At 45.5% G+C, this 23,654-nt stretch overlaps 1 protein-coding gene across 1 annotated transcript; it reads right to left on the bottom strand.

Moving 5' to 3' along the window:
* Window positions 1-6,342: 6,342 nt before the first annotated feature.
* C2H1orf116 (chromosome 2 C1orf116 homolog) lies at window positions 6,343-17,579 on the bottom strand. The gene is made up of 4 exons (XM_060088421.1): window positions 17,485-17,579; window positions 11,915-12,100; window positions 9,349-9,526; window positions 6,343-7,963 (listed from the first exon to the last, which is right to left on the bottom strand). The coding sequence occupies exons 2-4, from the start codon at window positions 12,017-12,019 to the stop codon at window positions 6,420-6,422; spliced, it is 1,827 nt and encodes a 608-aa protein (XP_059944404.1). The 5' UTR covers window positions 12,020-12,100; window positions 17,485-17,579; the 3' UTR covers window positions 6,343-6,419.
* Between the last annotated feature and the right edge of the window lie 6,075 nt (window positions 17,580-23,654).

Raw genomic sequence — 23,654 nt, 5'->3', positions numbered from 1 at the left:
CAATTTCAAAGGTTTTAGGAGCTCTGTGCCAGAAACGGGGATTAAGACCAAATATACATTTTCAATTATAAATCACAGGGAGATATTCCAGTTCAATGCAGAAGAACAAAAAGATAAACAAAACCTTGGTAGTCACTCCATCTTCTTGCAGAAGGCTGGCTGCTCAGGGCATGGTGCCTACCAGAGAATGTGCCTTACCAGTGGGTGATGTCAGAGGCACAGGGCAATCCCTGCCTCTCAAGGTGGAGGTGGGATGGCAGAAGATTGGGTCTAGAATTGTGCCTGATTTCAAGTCTCAGTGAAAAATTTGCCTGCCATATCAGTAAACAAAGGATGTTGTAGCCATCAAACCATCATATTACAGCCACCCCTGAAGGTGAGCCCTGAGGAAACTCAAGATGGAAACAGGATGCCCACCACTAAGCAGTCATCACTGCAGCCACCCCCCAGTGATGCACCCTGAGGAGACTCAGGTTGAGAAAGCACAGGATACTGGCCCCAGAGAGCTGAGGTGCATATCAAAGGAATGATATCAGTGAGTCCAGGCTCTTACATCTTCCCATACATAGAAAAATGCTAAATTCCTTAACTGGAGATGTCTGGTTTTCTTTAATTAACAGTAATTTTTTGGTGTTCCAACTACCTGGTCTTTGTTGCAAAAACTCCTGTATATCCTGGTTCCTCCCTTACCTCTTCAGAGCAATCTCTCAGAGCTATCTGAGAGGTTGCATCCTGGGCTTAAGTCCTCAGTTTTGTCCACCAAATAAAACATACTTCTCAATTTTTTTAAGTCAACAAAATCACCCTAAAATGCTAATGATACCATATTTGAACTAACCAGCTAAATGACATTCCCACAGCCCACAACACCTACCTGGGGCCTTGGCTAACACAGAAGAGCACCTGCCTGAAAAAGTACAGTGGGGTGTCTCTGGAAGAGAGGGCCAAACTTCTCTGCTTATCCAGGGAGCTATCCAAAGGAGGCCCTGCTGAAGCCCTTGGGAAGAATGTAGTGGGGTCGGTGTGAGTTGGAAGCATAGATGTCACAAGCCATCTTGTGTTGTAGACTCTCCGTGCCCCAGCCCACCCCCCAACTTTCAAGGGTGAAGGTAAGGAGGTAGAGAACACTGCAGTCTCCAGAGCTCATTTCAACGAGACACCCCTATTCATGGATAAGAAATGTTTTGAAAAGTCTCTTGTGGCAAATGCTCAGAGCATGAGGGCCCCTGAGTGTGGATGGAGGTGGGAGTTTCCTGGGAGCGCTGTAACACACCAGAAGGGACAGAGAGGGAAAAAAGGGTGACACAGAGGTGGTGGTAGGCTCTGTGCCTCATGTTCAGTCCCTTGGCATCTCCCACTCAGTCTTCAGTTAGAAACTCAGAAAACAACAAAATGCTTAAACTTGATTTCCCTTGGGAATCAGTTAAAGGCCTGGGCTCTAGGGACAGTGAAGATGCTGTGGGGTGGGCGGTGTGTGGGGTGGAAGGGTGGGCAGGTGGGGGAGGCCCAGAAGCAGCACCACAGATGTAGAGGGAACACAGGAGGATTGATGGTGAGGGCTTTTGACTGTTTCAGGTTGAGGAATTTAGGTGCAGGCTAGGATTAATCCAGTCCTCAAGGGGGACCCATTTGGTATCTGAATTAAATATGTATATGATGATAACATTAATAGAGTCCATTTATTGAGCAATGTGCTAAGTGCTTTTTATATGTATTATCTCATTTGATTCTATGCTCATAACAACTGTAACAGGTAAGTATTGCTATTGCTTCCATGGGGTTCATTCCTGTTATAAGTTCTTTTCTTTTTAACTCTATTTTTAAACTAAGTGACTGTAGGAGAGCATACTGTTCCCTTACAAAGGAAGTTAAAGGAATCAAAAAGAAATAAACTGAAAAGGAAGCCGAGGTGCAGAGAGCCTGACTCCTAAACCTGTGCTCTTGGCCACTATATGTTCTCAATCCTCTCTTACCTCTCCTCTCTTCCATCCATCCATCCATCCATCCACCCATCTATCTTTCTGACTATTTATATCCACTTATAGACATAATTCCTCTTTAGCTGGGAGGTTGGATTAGATAGCCTAAAAGTTTCCTTCCAGCTCTTAGGTTCTATGAGGTGTATTTTAGCTTAGACTACCTTGTGATTATTTTTGGCAGGGTGTTGGTCTTCCTAATTAAGTTGCTTGGATGTATTGAAACATACACTTCAAGGCTGGCATGGATCAGTTCAGTCCAACCCCCCCCCCATTTTATGAATGAGATGAAGTGACTTACTAAAGCTCACCTGGTCCGGAGCTTTTTAAAAAGAATCCGTTTCAGATTATTTTGAACTCTGGATACATGGCAAGTGGTGAATAAAGACAATGCTCCAGATAGGCAATGAGCAAGAGGGAATGATGGCTGGGATGTAGAACATCATCTGTTTTTACCTCACTTGTATGCTAAGTCAGTGATGGTGATGATGGTGGTGGTGGGGATGGTGATGGTGATGACTCCTGCAGTTCATAGGGCCCTCATATCAGAAGGATTAGGAGAGTTCACCCAATATATCTTCTTGCCTCCTGCTAACGAATGCCTGATTCATTCCTGAAAGATGCCTACCTTATTTTAGAAAATGCCCCAGGAATCTTGAAACCTCTGTCTCTTCCTGATTTTTAGCCAGAGTTCCCTCCTGTTATGTTTATTCTTTTCCTCCATTTGAAAAATAAATAACTATAGAACAGCATATAGTTCCCTGAACCACAGCAAAAATAAGTTAAAGGAAGCAAACAGAAGTAAACTATATGGTCATGGACAACAAGAGATTGATGATAAATGGCTATCTGGGATTGGGGATAGAGAAGCTGGAAATAGCTGGTTCAGCCTTCACGGAGACAGAAACACCATATTCACTCTGATCCCTTTGTTTTCAAGTTCCGGGACTCATGGCTTGGGTGAAGTTGAGTCACTTGGAGAGCGTGCCAAAGCCTACTTGTTACTTTGGACTTTTATCTGCAGCAAGCTCTCCGATTTCTTCAGAGCTGAACTGGGTGAGCTCTTGGCTGCCAACCCTGTCTACATTTGCTTCCTTTGAGAAGGAAGGAATAAGACCCAGAAGGAATAATTCTGTCATTTATCGACTATATACGCTATGTCAAGCACTAAGCTTTAGATTTTTTTATATCACTTGTTCATCTTAATAATCTTGAAAGCCTGGTATTATTATACCCATTTTACAGATGAGAACTCTGAGGTTCAAAAATTAAAGTGTCATCCCCATGGTTCCCTGATTGGTAAGTGATGGAGGTAACCTGAGCCCAGATCTATAGGCTTCATAGTCACTCACATGAAGAAAAGAGCATGGGAGCACTGTATCTGCCTTCCTTCTTAGATTCTGATTGCGGTGGACGTGCTTTCTCCTGCCCATCCCCGAGGTTCTCCTCCTCCTCTAGTTTATGAACCTACAGCTTCATATTCTGACAGTATGATCGTTTTCTTCCTATAAAATGATCATGGATCGAGGATGAAGGGGTTCATCTCACATATTTACATATATTTAAATTCTTCACCTCCAGCTCTAACTCATAACATCAAGTAGGGCCTGCTCTCCAGTCTTTCACTTGTTCTTCTTGCATGTAATAAACACTAACTTTTGCACACCTACGTACCCCCAGGGTGGCATCTGTCAGACCACACTTCCCACTATGGAGGGGGCCACCTAAGAGGTGACTGGGTCCATCCCTTGACCTCTGTGTAGGATAGTGCGTGGGCCTGGAGAACTCTCAGGGTGGCATATGAGTGGTGGTTCAGAGGAGTGGCTGCCAATGCATCTGAGGGCACAGACCCCACTGGGCTAGGCTGAGGAGGGGCCAGCTCCTGTATTTGGCAGATGGTTTGTTTCCGGCAGCAGCAAGACTACAGCAGGCAGGGGATAGTGGAGAAATAAGGCCATGTGAAAGTAGAGTTGTCACTGTGGTTTTTAAAACCATATTTTTGCCTAAAATCCTTCAAAGGGATAAGAACAACCCTGACCCCACTCTCACCTCTCCCCCAATCAGTTCTAGCTGAATGAAGAGCAGTCCTACCTGGAACAAGAAGATGGATACAACTCAGGACAGTGGATGTCCTCACTACCTCCCCTTGATGCTCTTCAAAATGAGGACAAACAGGTTTGGATTTATTATCCTATTCTTGAATCCCAAAGACCATCCTTAGAGCAAAACATGCTCTTTGAAGGCCAAGGACATGGGGAAGCATGGTATCTTTAAATAACAAGTGGACGGAGTATCTCAAATTGGGTGACTTGGGGAACCAGGCAGGATGAGAATACAGAGCAGGAGGGCAGGCTGTGTGTAACTCTGCTTTGTCTGGGAGAGAAATTGCCTTCACCAGGGAGTGGGATTTAACAGGATGTGCCCCTGACCAACCTGTGTTAGTGAGGCTTGTGTTAATGCCAAGGCCCCAGATTCCTACCAAGTCTTACTTTATACCTGGCCCCAAGTTTCCCTATTTATCAGGGAAATTAATCATTAATAAAGTGAGCATTCTTTAGGTTGTGTCTTGGGAAGCAGTTCAACCAAATACAGCATGTCTGACCAGTATTGCAGGAGGGGGTCTTCTCTCTCTGGGGGGTGTCTGTGATAAGATGTGGCTCAGACAGTCATGGGTGACACTATTGGCTGTGACAGGCCAGGTCCTCACCCAGGGCCAGGAATAAGGCACCAGCTTTTGGGTGTGTGTGTGAGAGTGTACATAGAAACTATCACAACCACATCCCACATGCCATAGCAGGGCGCAGCCATTTGTTGTCCTTACTTTAACCTCCTCACCACTTGCAGAGATACTGAGTCTTGATGTGCTGGGTCCCTAAGGACACAGCCCAGAAATGCTCAGCAGACCTAAAGGGCACTTTTTCAACCCGGTTCCCTTTATCTGCCCCTCACATCTGGGGACCTTGGACTCCAACCAGGTCACATCTCTGAATAACATTAATTTCTTAAGGGGAAGCAGGGGTCACGCCCAGCCATGTCTGATCTCCAAGTTTGTATTCACAAGCCCACACCACCTACCCACAGTACACTCTCCCAGCATGTTCTCAAGGTGCACAACTTTGTCAGGGAATTTGGGATTAAAAATGAGTTATTATATTGCTACTTTCCCAAACTAAGTAAAACCCCACAACACTAAATATGATCCTGATTGTTTAATCGCTGATATTTCAGAAGACACTTTAGATCTTGAAGAGCTTTAGGGTTGGACCTTTGCTGGTGACTCCTTAGGGTGCTGAGTGGAGGGACAAAGTCACTTCTGGAGGGGAGGGGCATGCGGCATGGGAGTGGCATCAGGCGCTCCAGCTCTGACCTCAGTTCTGTTACTAAACAGCAGAGTGACCACTTTCCTTCCCCAACAGGGTGGGACTAGGGTGTCTCTAAGGCCCCCCCCACAAGCTCTGATATTCGATCAATAATTAGCAGAGAATGCACTGAGCTGATTTTCCATAGGAATTGAGGAAATCAAAAAACAACTTGCAATCATGTAGACAAAGGCCTGTAAGAGTCCCTTGGTATTTACAAAGCCTCTGGGCTTGGGTTCCCATCTCACTGTTGGCCCAGCCCTGGGGTCACTGTGCAGACTGAGATCCGGAGCAGGAAGGATAGGCACATCAGAGTCAGGGACCACTGTAGTTTATTACTGAATTTCACAAGCCCACAGACAAGGCCCTCCCCAGTGGAGGTGTGTTGTGTGGGCACTCATCCTGACTTCTCAGGCCAGCAAGAGCTCTCCTGGTATCAGTCAACAAAGAGTTTTTAGTGACAGGGATGTGTCTGGTCCGTGGGACTAGGGACAGTGAGAAGGCAGCAGATGATGAGATAACAAACCAACTCCTCTTGGCCGCAGGCCCCTATCCAGGAGGCCAGAAGTGAGAGGGGAATCCAGCAAGGTCTGTGTCAGTCTCCACCCACTGAAGGGGTTCTGGGAGACCCACATTTCATGTGATCCTGCATTTGCCTAGTGTCACGGGTACATCCATTGTCCCATTTGACTTTTTTTTCTCAGGCTTAGCCACCCCTCTGCCCTCAGTTCTGGCTTGGCTGAACTCTACCCAATGTAAGAAAATTTCCAACAAGTGAGGAATTCTGAGCAATGACTCTGTGTCATATAAATAGCTTCAGTGATAGACACAGCCTATACCACACACACACACCCTCCTGTGGAGATCATCTTCAGGATGGTTCACGCAGGCATTCATTGGTACAGCCACTCTGAAAATAAATGTGTGCTCCAATCTCTCCCTTGGAGAGAAGAGGACACTGCAGAGAGGCCGACCCCTGCCCAGCCCCTGACTTGTGAGGTGGGGAAGACTAAGTGGAGCCCTGGGTCTCTTCTTGAATAACAGGGTGCGGGAGGGGTTGTGTGCGGGTGCTGGTGGCCAGCGCCTACTTCCTCAACAGGCCCAGCTTCTTGAGAGCCTCCTTTCTTTGTTCATCAGACACGCCTTTTGGGGAGATCTTGACACTGACACCGGGGGGTCGAGGCAGCCTGTCACGGCTCTGTCCTTGGTAAGACAGGCGCTTGGAGCCCTGCTCACACTCTGGGTCAGCCAACTTGCCCACCTGGATAGCCTCAAAGTCCTTCCTGGTGCCCAAGGAGGCCGGGCGTGGCCGGGAGTTACGCAAGATATTGGGTGAGATCTTGTCCAAGAAGGAGCCTTTTCCCAGAGAGGTGCTGGTTTTGGGGCTGGGATCTTTCTCCGCTGAGAGGTAGCTGCTCAGCCCCAGGCCTGAACGCTCCAGCGTGTTGGACTTGAAGTTCATCTGTCTCAGGCCAGGGATGCTGCTCTCCTGGAGAGTCAGCCCAGAGTCTGGCTTTGGCTGAGTCAGGGGACTATTTGCCCTTGGGGACGTAGGGATAGGAATTGGCATGGATTTGGCAGCTGGAACTTTCCCTGGAGCGGGTTCCTGGGCGGGAACCAAAACGTTGCCTGGAGAAGACGGCTGAGCTGGAGCCGGACCCGGAGCTTTCACTGGAGAAGGTCCCCGCATTGGTGCAGGTGCTGGAGCCTTTCCTGTCGCTGCTGAGACCTGAGCTGGAACCACAGGCGAAGCCGGAGCCGGGGAGGGGGCCTGAGTGCGAGTCTCCCTGAGCCTGATGGAGGGCCTACTTAAGTGGGTGCTGGCCTCATCTTGGTCCTGGGGCAGCCCCAGCTTCTCCAGCGCTTCCCTGCGTGCTCTCCTCTGCTCTTGTAGTGATGACAAGGTGGGGCCCGAGTCTCTAGGGCCAGCCTCCGAGTGGCAAGACAGCCGGTTCTGGGGATCACTGTGGAAACCACCTCGGCTGCTCTTCAGAAAAATATTTGGTGGCAGCTTCCGTGGCTTAGGGGCTGTGAGGGGAGTCAGCCGGGCATTTGGATCTCCCCCTGATGGGACAGGAACATCTTCAGCTTTTGCATTCTGAGAGGACACAGCTGGAGGAGGCCGAGGGTGTCCAGGTTCCCCGGGTGAGCCTTCCTCATTGGCTTTCTGGGACATGGCCTCTGAAGTGGTCTCCCTTTGTTGCTGGAGGCTGAGTGATGTGTGGACCTGGGGCCTGAGACTCAGCTCCCCTGGCTCTCTGGGCAGGTCGCGCTGCTCACGCTGCTCTGGCTGGGTGTCCCGGAAGGCCTCTGGTGGGGGGATGAAGGCCCTGTCCAGATTAAGGGCAGCGTCCCGGGGGCCCGTCGGTGCCTGGGGGGGCTCACTGCTCTGGCCGACCTGCTCTTTCTCAGGCCCTGGGACAAGCCCGTCAGATACCCCTGGGATATGGCTGTTAGTCTGTGTGGTGCTTTTTCTGAGGATCTGGTTTCTGCTGATGTGGATATTTCTGGGGAGGCTGTAGGAGCCAGACCTGAGGACCAGGCTTTGAGGCTCGGGCAGATGAGACAAGCTGAATGGAGTCACTCTTTTTGGCTCTGTTCCTTGCTGAACGGTCTCTTTCGGATGTCCTGTGAGGGTTGGGAGAACAGGCAAAGAAGAGTGCGTGGTGAGAACCCTGCTGCCGGGGGAAAGAAAACACCTCCCAAACTCTGATCTCTAATTAGCAATGGATGGGTTTTGTTTTTTGTTGTTTCTTTGCTTTTAAAGGGCAGCACTCTTGTTTGGATGTCATTTAGACTAACAGATCAGTACTAGCAGTTTCCCTTCAACCAAGGATTAATGTTTCCTGATGGCTGGGGAAAGGGCAGCCCCAGACAGCTCCATGTTCCTGACTCAGGCTCTTTCTACCCTCTACAGATGCAGGGTTGGTTGGGGTTCAGGACAGTCCCTCTAGCTATCCTGGGGCCTTCAGGTAACTGAGTCCAGTGGGAGCAATCAGCATGAACATGGTCAACAGGTGATTTGCTCTTGCTGGACCAGGCTTCTGCCTTCTTCTGCCTTCACTTTCCATAAGCACCTGGATGATTCTATAATGGCCACAGCTGTTCCCACACCACAGAGTGACAGGGGCTCTTTTCTTCCAGCGAGTAAGCACACGTGTCAGGCCCACTGGACCAGGAAATCAGCACCAGGCAGCAGGGGAAGCCCCATGTCCCCACTTCCTCCTCTGTCTCAGGGAGGATCTAACACATTGTCAATAAATATTTGCTAAATGAATGAATAAGTGATCACCGTCCTGATACCAATGGGACTGTCTTCAGGAGTAAAATGCCCCCTCACCCTGGGGCATATGGCCTTGCACTCATGGCCACACTTACGTGCCATCTTGTTCCCCATCTACTGAGCCTCAAAGCCACTCCATACTCTCTCACAAGGCCCTTGAGACGTCACCCACTGAAGTTAAGGAAGCCCTTCCCTCTTCTTATCTCCTGCAGCCTCATCCTCTGGGTCACCCAGATTAGCTCCACAGACTGACTTAGTTTTTCCAGAGCCAACCACCCACCCCTCCCTGAATCCCTCCCCAACCTCTGTGGTCATATTGCTTTAGAATTTCTCCATAAGAGGATGGGTGCTGGTAAAACCCCTTTCCCTCCCAGGCCTCTGATACTTCATAGAAAGACATAGAAGGTTGGCTTGTCGGTAATCCCTACTTCCCTGCAGGGACAACAAGGCTTTATTCCAGCCACGAGAATGCAGAGGAGAGCATCTTCTCCTTCTTCTGCCTGTGACACTTAGAGCAGAGGGCAGACAAGATGGAGAGTGGCCAGAGGAAGTACTGCTTTTGGGGGGTTTTTATTTTTTGTTTTTTTTTTGGCCTCGCAGCATGTGGGTGGGATCTTAGTTCCCTGATCTGGGATCAAACCCGTGCCCCCTGCAGTGGAAGCACAGAGTCTTAACCGCTGGACCTCCAGGGAAGTCCCCTTTTTTAATTTTTTTAGACACTCTCTCTTACCCTGGGCGGCAGGCTGGGTTGTGGGCAGTGTTCGGGGACCTCGGGGAGTTGTGGCTTGCCCAGACTTGTCAGTGGACAGTCCACTGTCAGCCTCGGTGTCCAATGAGCCAATAGTTTCCTCTAAGAAGAGCAGACACTCCTTCTCTTCAGCGGACAGGAAGTCGTAGCTGCTGTCGCTCTAGAGCGAGGAGAGGGCGCTGTGAGAGGTAGCTCCGCAGAAACTGGCAGGGCCCGAGAACCACCCTGCATTGGGAAGGACTGTTGAAGAGCTGGAAGCCTCTCCACCATGCCACTCTGCGGACCTGATGGAGCTGCTTCCTGAAACTGCAGGCACCAAGGAGGGCAGAGACTGTCGGGCTACTGTCCTACTAGCACCCAGCTGGGCAGGCAGATGGCAAATGACCTTTCTTTTGTTCACTCCTGGGTGGAATGCTTAGGGGCAAAGAACAGAAGCAGTCCCAGGTTCTAATTCCACTTCTTCTGTGTGACCTATGTCAAGTATCTCATTTTGCATGTCTCCAATGTTGTTCTAAACTATATGGGCAACATAATGATTTGACCTTAAACTTGAATGGTATTGCTTTTAACTTTTCAAAGTACTTCTGCATTCTTGATCTGGCATGTCAAGGACAGTATGAGGACAAACAGGAAAGACAGCCACCTACTCGTTGCCAGGTCAAAGGGAACAGTGGCATGACTAGTCACAGATAAATTTACTAAATAATTTATACTTGACTTTGAAATGCATTCCATACAGGATTTTTTTTTCCCCTTGTGTATTTACTTTCTTGATAGCATTTGGCTCTGGCTAACATTCAAAAAAGTGTTCATTTCTTAAGCAAATATTAACTTAAGGGAAGAAGGTGGAGAAACTGGTATGGGGTGAGGGGAAAGCAACTTAGTATTAAATATTAAGTAGAAATTAAAATAAATAATTTTCATTATGAGAAAGCACGTAGGAGTGTTTGGGAGAACAGGTGAAGCCATTTCAGATGGTTACTGCCTATGTTCTACAAGGTCAGGAAGATCCATGGAATAACTACTCTCCAAAGTTGAAGGTTGAAGGGAGGACCAAAAGGGCAGATAGGAATACAGGAAATTTGGCCTGAGTCCCTTCCTGCCGTCTCTACCCCTCTTCCTAATATTTGAGATACTTCAGAGTTATGTATTTTCCACACCCACTCAGATGGCCAGGAAAGATTTTGAGAAAGCCCTAAAAATATCTTAGGGGGAGGGGAGATGGTTGTTGGAATAACTTCTCCAGTTCCCCAGGCTCCTTAAAGAATCATCTGTCAGTTGATTGAGGGAGGCTTACATTGTAAAGGGAAGTCCTGAATACAGCCCTTGGAAGCCTTGATGCAGACCCCAGAGGTTCCCTAAACAAAATCTTCTCTACTGCCCTCTTCCTACTAAAATAGTCGTCCAAAACTCCAACTCTGAATTTCTCCTTTATGGATGATTCACTTTGAAAACCTTTAATCCCTGTCACATTCTGTGTCCAGTGGTATGTAACTACTCATGTTGGCCTCTGCTTAACAGAAACTGAAAGCGGTCTGTGAGGCCCCATCATCTAGAGTTAAAAAGGAATTACCTACAGATTGTCTGCACTTTAGGTTTTTTGTGTGTTGTGTGCTGCTTTTTCTACTTCATTTTTACGTATCAAAACACACTGACTATATCAAACACCTTTGACATTCAGTAGAGAACATTACAATCCTTAAATTATCAAATACCTCTACATATAGGATATAGAACAGTAAAGTATAAATTCTCAAGGGTTATTATGTATGTGATGAGTACCCATAACAAAGGAATGCTTACATTTGGACGTAGGGCAGATTTACTCTCTCACACCAACCTTATAAGAAATAAGATTTAAATTCATGCCCAGAAAAATTACAATTTATTACATGTCACTCACAAATAGTTAAACACAGTGACTTTGGAAGATTCTCAGTCTCTACTTACAGATAGGCTATTTCTTTTCTACATAGAGGCACATGCTAAGTGCTTTACATGCATTTCATTTACTCGCCTCAAGAACCCTATGAATTTGGTATTAATATTATGCCCATCTTAAAACTGAGACTGAAGCTTAGAGAAATTAAGTAATTTGCCCAAGGTCATAGAGCTTATAAGTAGAGAACCCAGATCTGTTTGGCTCCAGAACCCAGGCTCTTAACTGCTCCGTGCTCTTTGCTCTTTGTAAAAGATGGAAGTAACGCTGTTCTTTGCAGAGGACTTCAGGAATCCACGTGCTACAAGGATCTATGTTCTAGTTTCCACCGTGACCTCAGATCACTGACCCACCCTCTCATCTCAATTACACCACCCAACCTAATGAAAACTGGGGAAAACTCTCATTTGTCTTATTACTCTCTGGGGTTGTCCCACCCTATTCTCTGTAGAACCAGGGGTGACTCAGAGGCAGAATACCAACTGGTGTGATTCACTCCCTGACGAGGAAGATGAAAGACAAGGAGCAGTGAGCAAGGATGGTGGTGGGTAGGGCAGGGCAGGGCAGGGGTGCGGAGAGCGGGCCAGGCTGCAGACAGAGAGTACGTACAGATCCAGAGAGGGTGGAGGTGGTGCTCATCATGCTATCGCAGCTGCCAATGCGGGTCACGGGTTCCAAGCCAGGCCCTGCTGGCCACAGCTCTCTCTCGGGCATCGCCTGAAGCAAGGTGCAGGGGTGGTGAAAGGGGCTCTCAGAGGGGAAGCGAAGGGAAGTGAAGAATGTCCCAGGCCGGGCCTGAAAAGAGAAGAATCAAAGCCATGTGTGAGCTGAGCCAGGCTCCAGCAAGGCTCTGCCCTGGCCCTGGAGCAGCATGGTGGCAGGGACACCAAGCAAACAGAGAGCTGGAAGGGGCCATGCTCAGCCATGACCCAAACCCAAACCACCAGCCTTCAGGGGGACACATAAGCTGGACATGTAAGGATGCATAAGCTGGCTTACATACATGCAGAAGGTCAGACTTAGGTGGTGGAGAAGCAGTCTAGTCAGAAAAGAGATTCCATCATTTCTCTTGGTCACATTTTTTCTCTGAACCAGGGAGCTTAACCTACATTTTCATTACTATAAACGCTACATATTACAGGGGTTAAAGCTTGGGTTCTGGAGGTAGCTGGATCTGGGTTCAAATTCCAGTTCCACCATTTAAAGTGTTGTGACGAGGCAAATTACTCTTTGAATCTGTTTTTCTTCATTAAATAGGGTTAATAGTAAGACTAAATGATAACAAATAGCACAGTTTAGTTGGTAGTAAGTAAGCAAACACTTAAGGAATAAATGAGTAACTACTACTGTTTTTGTAATAAGAAAAAGACAAGATCCATCTCGTATCAAAGTAGATTGAAGCAAGGGAAATAAAAGCTTTTTTTTTTTTTTAAAAAGGAACAGGGTCCGTAATAGTACCTACCTTAAAGGGTTTTCGTGACTATAGAATGAAATACTCCATGTAAAACACTTTGTGCAGTGCACGGCCCTGTAACTGTCAGCTGCTACCATAGCCACATCATCAGCACCATCACAACGACCCCCACCCCAGCCACCGTCATCCCCCTAGTCTGGGAGGGATGTGCGTGGCACCCCAGTGGTTGACAGAAACCCAGTTTCCCTCTTGTGTATCACCCTCCTGATGTTGCACTTATTCCCAATGAGATTCCCTAATCTGTGTCAAATGAACAAGAGCAATGCTCTAGGTAGCTTTCTCCCAACTCCAACTCATAGGGAAAGAACAGTTCAAGTTCATTGTGCCAATAGAAATAGCAAAGGAAGGTAGTGTCATCTTCCTTCAGGAAATCCCAGAGATTTTCATATTCCTGTTTGTGGGAAAAACTCCACCAGAGCTGGAAAGGCCAAAGGTGACTCTGCTATGCTAAAATGAAATTCTAGAAGAATTAAGATTAAAAGACAGTTCTAAGATCAAGTAGGGACCTGGGGGAAGAGCTAGAATTAGAGTATACTTTGTCTGATTCTGAATCCATATTTTCTCCACAACGCCATGCTTTATTTTCTACCATCTTTCCCACCTTCTGAATACTAGGTAAAATGTCCTGGAAAATTGGGTTTTATTTGAGATCTTGAGACTTGGGGTTTAGATTCCAGGGCAGGTTGTCTTTTTTGCCTCTGCCAATAATTGCTTCCAGTGCCAAAGTCAGGTTTGGGCTGTGCTGGGTGAGTCAGTCTGCCAACCACCTAGAGCTGACAAACACAAGGCCTCACAGAGCTCCCCTCCTGCTTGGGAGGAGACTTTCAAGTGGGGCAGGTAGGGAGGGGGCAGGACAATGGGGAAGGAAGACGGAAGATCTGTTACGGGCAAGACACATGTAGTTCACGCGGGTCTAGAGCCTCTCAGGAGAGAGAGGGAGAACCAGAGGGGACAGAGATACCAAAGAAGCCCAGTGATAAATCAACATGGGGTAAGATAACTCCTGGGATTCCTTCATGAGGTTAGTTTCCCATTATCCAGAATCCCAATAAAACAGAAACATAAGAAGTCATGTGGATGAAGTTCAGTCATCTCAGCTAGCCTCTCCATTAATGACCGTCTAGGTTCCAAAAGTACTAACTCATTCCTAACATTCTGAAGGGTTGAGACCACTACAACAAAGAGGATCCATTTCTCATTAGCCTAGGCACACAGAAGGCATTCAAAAAATGCTGATGAATAAACGTCATTTGTTCTAGTGTCGACTGAGTTGACACTAGAACTCAGTAGACATTAGAACTAGTTGAACTGTTGGAAGGTCTCTTTTTTGGCTTCTACCCTATTACTGTAAGCTCTTTAAAATTTTTTTTTAAATAAATTTACTTATTTTATTTATTTATTTTTTGGTGCATTGGGTCTTTTTTGCTACACGCGGGTTTTCTCTAGTTGTGGTGAGCGGGGGCTACTCTTCGTTGCGGTGCGTGGGCTCCTCATTGCAGTGGCTTCCCTTGTGGAGCATGGGCTCTAGGCATGTGGGCTTCACTAGTTGCAGCACATGGGCTTAGTTGCTCTGCGGCATGTGGGATCTTCCCGGACCAGGGCTCGAACCCATGGCTGGCAGGCAGATTCTTAACCACTGCGCCACCAGGGAAGCTTCATGTAAGCTCTTTTTTAATATTTTATTTCCCAGAAAATATATGGCTTAATGGAATCTGGGCAATGCTTTCAGTTACACTAACATTTATGAGTACCTAATAGGCATGGGGCATGCAAAACTTTGTTAAGACAAAAGTATTGTTTCCAAGAAGTCAGTGTAGATCCAAGGGTCTGTTTTTTTTGGCTCTAGTTTTCCTATCTGTTACACTGGGGCAGTAACTATTAAAAGTGACTCAGTGTAATTAATAAAATGTTCTCTGTGAATGGATGAGCAGATGCTGCCTTTCCCTTTCAGAGAAAAATGACTACGCTTGTTCTTCCAAGCACACTTCAGACTTTACAGTGGTGTGCTAGCCTCTCCTCCCTCCCAGGGCAGCCTAACACATTCTCACTTTGGAACAAAGGATGGCCTGAAGCAGCTGGAAGAGATAGAAACAATATGAACAGCATAACTTAAAAAAACATACCAGGGTACAGCTTACAAGGTGCTTTCAGATATGTTAATTCGGTTTTTAAAATAACCTGATACCTTAGGCAGGATGTGGCATTTTCTCCATTTGACCGATGCAAAAGCTGGGGTCCTTTCTACCTCCCCTTCCTATGGGAAGTAGGAAATGACTTATAACTGCATCTAAGGGGCAGCCTGTGGCTCCCAGCCCTTCTAGAGGGCATTACAGCAGCTGTCTAGAGGCAAGAGGGCTGGGTACCTAAAGAAGGGCCACTGGCCACGTCTGTGTAAACACTGAAAGCCCTAAGACCACTCTTCTCTGATTCAGATTTATGCATCCAGGCCAGCTTTTTGTCTCCACAATAGATATTTCCAGAATAAGGAAAAGACACCGAATGCCACTGAAGCTCAAGTCATAGATACAACAAAATCACTGCAGAGATTAACCTGAACCTGAAACCAAAGCTGAATGAGCTCTAAGGTACTCACACCTCATCTCCACACCTAGTATCCTGACCGTAAAAGTCTGAACCATAAAGACGTCTTCTCTTCTCTTCACCACTCTCTCCTTCCCTCAACAGTCTGACCTGAACTGGATGCTGCATTTCCTTCCACCAACTTTACAACCTTGAAACTTGGGGGCTATGTCAGGGCAGCCATTGAAACCTGAGGTATTTCTACTTGATAAGAAGCCTGAACAGCATGCAAAACACTCAAGGTGAAAGTTCTGTATTTTTTAACCCTTGACCTCTTTGGGCAGCTTGAGGGGAGGAGGAAATGGGTTAAGAAATGTGCACAGACTATATCGGGGCCACCCATGCAAAGGCACATTAAATATTAACTACTCCCTGAAACCAGCCAAGCCTTGGAGGAGAGTAAATAAATGGCATGTGGAATTCTGGCATCTGGAGGGAGTGGGGTGGGAAGAGGGCTCCAGCTCCACTCCTGTTTGGCTTCTCTGTACCATCTGAACAGACCCAAGGCCCCCTTATCACCCTCTTCCTGTGAGCCCATTCCTATATCCTCCAAGAGCTCAGCTCTCTCCCCAGTGGTCAAAGAGGTTTCCTGTTTCTCTTAGACCAGGTGCCTCTGCTTTTTGCTGACCACCGAAAATGTGCCTTGGGCTGGAGAACATCCTAAGGAAAAGGCCAAGAAGACTAAAAGTTGCACTGTGTGTGTATCCCTCTCCACAAGCACATGGGCAGTTTTCTGTTTGTGTTTAAGCAATGATATAATCGTCTCTTTCACCAGTGGGTTTGAGGGAGAGTGTGGGTGGAAATATCACCTGCACAGAAGAACTTTGCTTGACACTGCAGCTTACCTTTATTGCTGACAAGGTCGCCCTGTATGGCAGCCCTCAGTCAGTGAGCTTGGCGGGCTGGTTCTGTGGTGTGGGCTGAGCTAAAGACTAAAGCTTCAGTTGCTAGGACAAAACTCAATATATTCACTCAGGACTTGTGTGCCAGGCCCTGGGATCTTGGCACTGGGTCTTCCCACTTCCCTCTTTCTGGAAGCAGGAGGAAAAGGGGAGAAGTTAGGGACCAGAGTGTTAATCCCCACAAGCTGGATGGCGGAGAGCTGACTTGCTACTCTGACTTGACTTCTACACCCAGCGCCCTTGTGCAGGGAATCTGGCCACACAGACTGCCAACTGGGACACCCGAAGGAAGTCAAAGCAAAACCACAGCACTGGTCTGGTTCTCCTCTCTGGACTCTGCCACACTGCTTTGGCCTGAGCCCCACTCGGAATTCCTACTAGACTCAACATGCTACCGTGAAATATTAATTTAGGTGAGGCCCCGGCACAGTTGAGTAGCTTTCTGTTTGCCAGTCCCTATGTCTGTTAACAGGTAAAGTCAGAAAGTTAATGAAGCTGAACTCAGATAGGCTTGACTTTGCAGCTAGAGTATCCGTGGGTTTTCCAAAGATGAGCTGGTAGCCTGAGCTGGCATTTTCCCAATGTAACCAAATCTCACACACCCTTACAAAAACCTAGCACAGCTCACACCTTACACACCCCTCCACAAAGAGCTCCATTATCACACTACCATTACTGAACACACACAGACACACACACAGACACACACACAGACACACACACACACACACACACACACACACACACACACACACACACACACGGTACCCTTCATTTAAATAACAATAGACATTGAGTTCATAACGCCATGAGAAATTTGCCTGTTAGAATGGAAAATCAAAGCACTTTTCTTCCCCGGGCGATTTTCCATTTTGACCTCCTCTACACTAACAATTCTCTTCCAAAATCACAGCGCAACTTCAATTATTCAGAGATGGAAATTTCTAAAACAAATCTGTTTTCTTGTTGTCAGCACGATATGCTTTTCCAACCTAAATAGGCAGATGAAAAAAAAAATGTGTCTCAGCCTGGGTCTCCACTAAAACACTCCAATCTCAAGAAGCTACTAACTCACTCTGATCCCGTACTGGACTCAGGGAGCTGAGGAACAGAGAGGAAAGACCCCCACCTGGGGTATAAAGGGCTCCCCGCAACTCTGACTTCCCATGAAGCGTCCCCTTCTTGCTGCAGAATAAGCAATAGTTGGTTAGGAATTAACTCACCTTCACTGGGCGGGGGGCTGAAGAGAGGAAAGGAATACCCTTATATTTCAAAGGGCAGAGACGGAGACAGAGACTGCTTCCCCTGCTTCCTACTGTTTTCTTCTTTTGACCTCTTCCTGACTTACCTAGACAGGTAAAGTCTTCATCCTCGCTGCCTCACCCCACCCTGGTAACTGACACTCAGCCAATCCCAGCCCTCCCTCCCTATTTCTCATTCCAGCTGTTTATCCAGGGAGGGCGTGGGAGGGGATGGCGCAAGGCGGTGCTGCTCTCACTTAGCCAATCGTCTCTTGCCCTCCCTTCCTCGTTGAGAGCCAAGAGCCTTTAATAATAGAGGAGGGCTGGAAGGAGGGAGACTGGTTTGGGCTGAGACTGGACGAAAGGAAAGTCGGCATGTTATTTTTTAAAAAATCTTGTTATAAAGAAACACAGTCCACTAGGCAGTATGCTTTTCCGTGTGTCTGTTTGAAACTTGATTTTCTATCTATAACTGCCTTCTTCCTCTCGAAGTATTCCCCTGAGTTCTGCAAGTTAAAATCCTTTGTGGCCAGTTTTGCTACTCGCTTTTTTAGCTTTTCGGAGTCACTGTCATCCTCAAGCTTTTTCCTAGCGGCTCATAATCCTAGCAACTTCACTCAGGACCACAGAAGAAGGTGTCTAAGGCAAGAGATGCTGGCACTGAGACACCATTGCCCTACAGTTTGCCAACGACCTTCTTGGCCTCATTTACTTCTGGGGGAAATAAAAACATTTTCTCCCCCAAAAGGTCCCTGTTCTGATGAAAAAGTGACTGGACAGCCTTGAGGGAGGGAACATGCACGCTGTCATTTGGGTCTCTGGTCTCTTTTAGCTGTGCGTGGAAGGTAGCAATGAATATTAAGAAATAAAAACAAAAGAAGCTACCAACCAGTTTAGCAACTCCTATCTCCTTCCAGTGGCCGATTTCTGGCACCTGTAGTTAAAACAACCCGAAGAGAGTAAGGAGAAGAGAGTAGTTGGAAGAACCCAATGCTTTCAGGAAGGAATCTTCCTCCAGGAATGGAAGCCACTTTCACCAGATGTGCCTTTTGCTTGGAAGCTGTTTTTTCCTGGATATATGTTATCCTCAATACCAAAGGGCAGAAAGAAAAATTAAAATCAATGCACATAGTAATTGCCAACATTTATTAAGCTCTTGCTATGCACTGGGAATTGTGCTGTGCTAAGCATTTTCATGCATCATTTCATTTACTCTTTATCTGAACTTCAGAATGTAGGCACTATTAATATACAAATTTTACAAAGAGGTTAAATAACTTGCTCAAGATCATGTAGCTAGGTTGTGGCAGAGAAGGGATTTCAACTCAGGCAGTATGACATCAAGCTTGCTATCTATCAGTATGATGCCAATCAGCCTCTATTTTGGAGAAAAATCCTAAGTAGGAAACATGAAATACACAGATAATGTGCAGGTCTAATTCTAATAACTAGATTTATCCTTTCTTGTCTCATTTCTGTCTTGCAGCTATTCATGTCTTTTATAACAAGAGGACACATGGCTTTCATCTTTTCTCTGCGTGGTCTCTGCAATGCGATCACTGCAGAAGTGCAGTGACCCTGGGGCTTAGGTACAGAAGAGGTAGGGAAGGATTAGTGAGGAGAAAGGAGGTTTGAGGAAGCCTGGAATAACTCAGCACCCTATCAGCGGCGTGTGGGTAACAGAGCTGACTGAACATTGAAGGAGGATGACCTCTCTTCCTGATGTGTCATTCAAACATGTATGATGTCATACTACTAACAAAACAGGAAGTTCCAAATCAGAAGTTCAATGCAACTAGAGTTACACCCATGGATGGAGTCACTGAAGTTGATCAAGCTTCATAGGTGTGTGATTCGAACATTTGCTAAAATAATGAATTGACTTGTGAGCATTAACCTCAAAGATGAGAGGAGGCACAGTCTTGTTTGTGAACAGTTTTTCAGCTTAAAATAAAAGTAGAATAATTATAATATAATAATGGCGTGTGGAATTCTGGCATCTGGAGGGGGTGGGGTGGGAAGAGGGCTCCAGCTCCACTCCTGTTTGGCTTCTCTGTACCATCTGAACAGACCCAAGGCCCCCTTATCACCCTCTTCCTGTGAGCCCATTCCTATAACCTCAAAGATGAGAGGAGGCACAGTCTTGTTTGTGAACAGTTTTTCAGTTTATAATAAAAGTAGAATAATTAGGAAGGGCCCCTATCTTTTCCCAGGTAGTAGTAGGGACATAGACAAAATGATCTTTCTGTTACTCTTTCCTTTTTTTAACATCTCTTTTTGAAAATTATGAAATATTTCAGATATTCTGGCATAAAAACACCACTGTACCTAATACCCAGTTCAAGAAATAGAACATTAACGTTACAGTTCAAGCTGCTAACAAACTTTGCTCTCTACTCCTTCCTGCCTCCTCAAAACAGACATACACCCCCAGCTGAAATAAATCACTATTCTGAATTTGGTGTTTTTCATTCTCCATATCTTTAAATGTTTTCCTTGGAATCTTTCTTCATTTTGCTTTGGTTTCTTTATTTTTGGCTTGGAGAAATACCAAGTCTCGGGACTTCCCTGGTGGTGCAGTGGTTAAGAATCCGCCTGCCAATGCAGGGGACACGGGTTCGAGCCCTGGTCCGGGAAGATCCCACATGCCCCGGAGCATCTAAGCCTGCGCGCCACAACTACTGAGCCTGCGCTCTACAGCCCGCGAGCCACAACTACTGAAGCCCGTGTGCCTAGAGCCCGTGCTCCACAACAAGAGAAGCCACTGCAATGAGAAGCCCGCGCACCACAGCAAAGAGTAGCCACCGCTTGCTGCAACTAGAGAAAGCCCGTACACAGCAGTGAAGACCCAACGCAGCCAAAAATAAATAAATAAATTTACTAAAAAAAAAAAAAAAAAAAAAAAAGAAAGAAATACCATGTCTCTAAGGTTCCAAGAGAATTGAGAAGGAGGTCTGGACCAGGGGAAAGAGAGGATTTCCCAAGTCAGAAACCTGAGAGACTAAGGATCCCTGGTTGATGTAGATCATCATTTGAGGAGCAGTGTGTGTTGTTGTTCTTTGTATATGAATTCCTATTTGATGACCTGACTGTGGAATCTAATTACAGTCCAGCCCACCTGACTCATCTGTGTCCTCACTCCTTCTCCATCCTTGCATGCTGTTGTGGTGCAGTCATCTTCTCGACTGTCAGAAACTAGTTTATTTCCTTTCTCAGTACCACCTCCCCAGTGAGGCAACTCACTTCCCCTACACACAAACAAAAACACACACCACCTTAAAACCAAAATATACCACAAACAGTCATTGGTCAATCTTTCCTTTTTGGGCCCCGTATAAAGTTGGACTCTGCAAAATACAGTGGACCTCCACTCTAACCATTCATGATACTTATTCATTCACATTACAGTCACATCCTAGCAGTGCTTTTCTTCTCCTTTTCCTCTCCAAAGGAAAAATGAAGTTACTTTGAACATGTATTATCACCAGCCCTAGGAAATGCTGGGTACGCACTGTGTTCATGGTATAGGGCATGGTATTTACTCTGTGCTGGGTCTCTGAATGTATTTCCGTTGGGGAGAGGGAAGGTTTTATTCTTCAAGTAGTAGCGAGAACTTGCTTTAAAGAGAGAACAGTTGGGAAAGGATTCAAACAAGGATGGTTATAATTTGGCTATAAACTGTGGAATCGATAGGCCAGATTAAGAGATCAAATAGATCAGCAAGTTCTCACCAAACTGATATTAGTGTTAAGCCTAAACTAATTAGATGGGAACTAAAGGGTGTAATTAAGTGGATTTGGATGAAGTTCTGAAATGACTTAATCATTAAGTAGTTGCTGGGAGTAGCTTTTTTTCTCCCTTTTTTCTTTTTTGAGAGCAGTGTTGGCCCACCTACCATAAAAATTTAGAGGATTCAGTAGTCCTTTTCTTCCCAGTGTTAATGAAAGTCTGAGGGGAGGGCTGAGATCATCTAGTAGCATCAGTGGGTTTTGTAAGGAATGCCAAATCTTAACATGTTCAAAATGGAACCCGTCTTACCTCTGGCCTCTCTCCTCTATCCCTATGCCAGCTAATTGCAGCACCCAGACTCAATACTTCACAGCAATCATCCCATAGCTCCTGTGAGATCACTCTCATAACTGTCTCTGGCTCTTCATCCTCTCTACTATGATCAGGACTTCACTATTTGTAGGATCACAGACCACTAAAGATGGAAGAAACTACAGAAGTTCCTTGTTTCACATCTTTCATTTTATAGAGGCACATCTGAATTGTCATTCCTCTCCTTAAAATACTTTGAGGTATTTTCATAGCATTCAGGATGAAATTCAAAGTCCCTATAAGACATAAAAAAACCCTTCATAAACTGGGCCTACGTGCATTTCCCCACCATATATTCATCCATACTCTTTACTACAGTCACATCTAATTTTTCTGAAACTGTCATGCTTTCATGCTACTGGGCTGCACCCTTTGCTTGGACCCATTCCCACCCTCTTCTCCTGGCTTAGTCTTAGCCTTCCTTCAAGGTTCAGCCCAAGCACCACCTTTTGGAATAGGATGTTAGGTGCTGCTTCACTGTAATCACTTAACACAATGAACATATCTCTAGATTTAATCCACTAGGATGTAATTGTCCTCTTTCTCTCCCTGAAAAACTTGAATTCATGAAGGGCACCAAATTTTTCAATGTATAATTCTTCTATTCTATTATAGTAGTTATATATTAATGTCAAAACTGATGATAAACTTTTGGGAAACTGAAGTCCTTTATTTAACAAACTTGCCCTAAAAAAATTCATTTTTTGGAGATTGGAGATAGTGTCGGTAGATAACCCATCTACTGCTACAGTTTTGCTTATTGCTTTTTCACCAAATCTTGTCCCTTGACTTACTGTTAAACTGTGCATAACTCTTAAAAGTAGTAGGCATTGGCTCATCAGGACTGTTTCAGAGGTTTTTGGCTTTTTGATGTTATGAATATACCTATGAGTCTGAGATATATGAAAGCCCCCAATTGACGATACTTTACATTGCAATAATTTAAAACGCATCTGGCAATTGGCTGACTGATTTCAATTATCTTTCTTAACATGCTTCTAACATTCTTTATGTTCTTTATTTATTATTATGGATATCTGTATTGAAACATTGTTTAATAAATGAGAAATATCAAGTTTAATAGTATTTACAAAGAACTGTAACTTATAGCAAATATTCAATACTGGAAAATACTAGGGAACATAAATGGATAATATTTGGATCTCCCAGCAAGCTCCTCATAGCTCTACACAAAATCATTTGTTGAAATTACCAATTCAAGAATATATTTTGCTTCTCAAACTTGTTATTTCTTGGAACACTTGTCATAGAATTTGATATGGGGAGGGGGAAGGGTAAGCTGTGACAAAGTGAAAGAGCGGCATGGACATATATACACTACCAAACGTAAGGTAGATAGCTAGTGGGAAGCAGCCGCATAGCACAGGGAGATCAGCTCGGTTCTTTATGACTGCCTGGAGGGGTGGGATAGGGAGGGTGGGAGGGAGACGCAAAAGGGAGGGGATATGGGAACATATGTATATGTATAACTGATTAAATTTGTAAAATAAAAAATTAAAATTGAAAAAAAAAATTAAGATAGGCTAATGCCTTAGATTTTCAAAAAACAAATGTTTGTCTTGAATTAACATGGTTTTAGCTCAGTTAATATTGAAAGTTGTAAATGTCAGTGCTCATCTATAATAAAGTCTTTCTGTGGTCGGGAGCCCGACTTGATGTGGATATCTTACAATGAGCCTTAATCTTGGTTTATTAAAGGACTAATAGCTGTAGGAGACCAGAATACACCACCTCAAATATGCCTCTTTGGTTTAAGGATTATTTTGAACTGACTTTTAAAGAAACAGCAGACAGGAGAAGCTCTGATAACAGAGAGTAAGTTACCCTTTTATAAGGGAAATTTATATTTATAAAGGAAATCTCCACTTGTAAGGGTGTTTCCCATTCTGTACCAGAAAGAGAAGGATGTCTCTAAACCCTAAGAGACCCTGGTCCACGCAGAAGACACTGGCTTAAAGGTGCATAACAAACCTTACCTCACTTACCATAGTTTCCTGGCCACCTTCCCAGCACTCACCTCCCCACGTCCT

The sequence above is a fragment of the Mesoplodon densirostris genome, chromosome 2 (genome assembly GCF_025265405.1).
Source record: "Mesoplodon densirostris isolate mMesDen1 chromosome 2, mMesDen1 primary haplotype, whole genome shotgun sequence".
In the NCBI taxonomy this organism is placed as follows: domain Eukaryota; kingdom Metazoa; phylum Chordata; class Mammalia; order Artiodactyla; family Ziphiidae; genus Mesoplodon; species Mesoplodon densirostris.
Note: the sequence above shows the minus strand (reverse complement) of the source record. Positions and strands in the feature narration are given on the sequence as shown.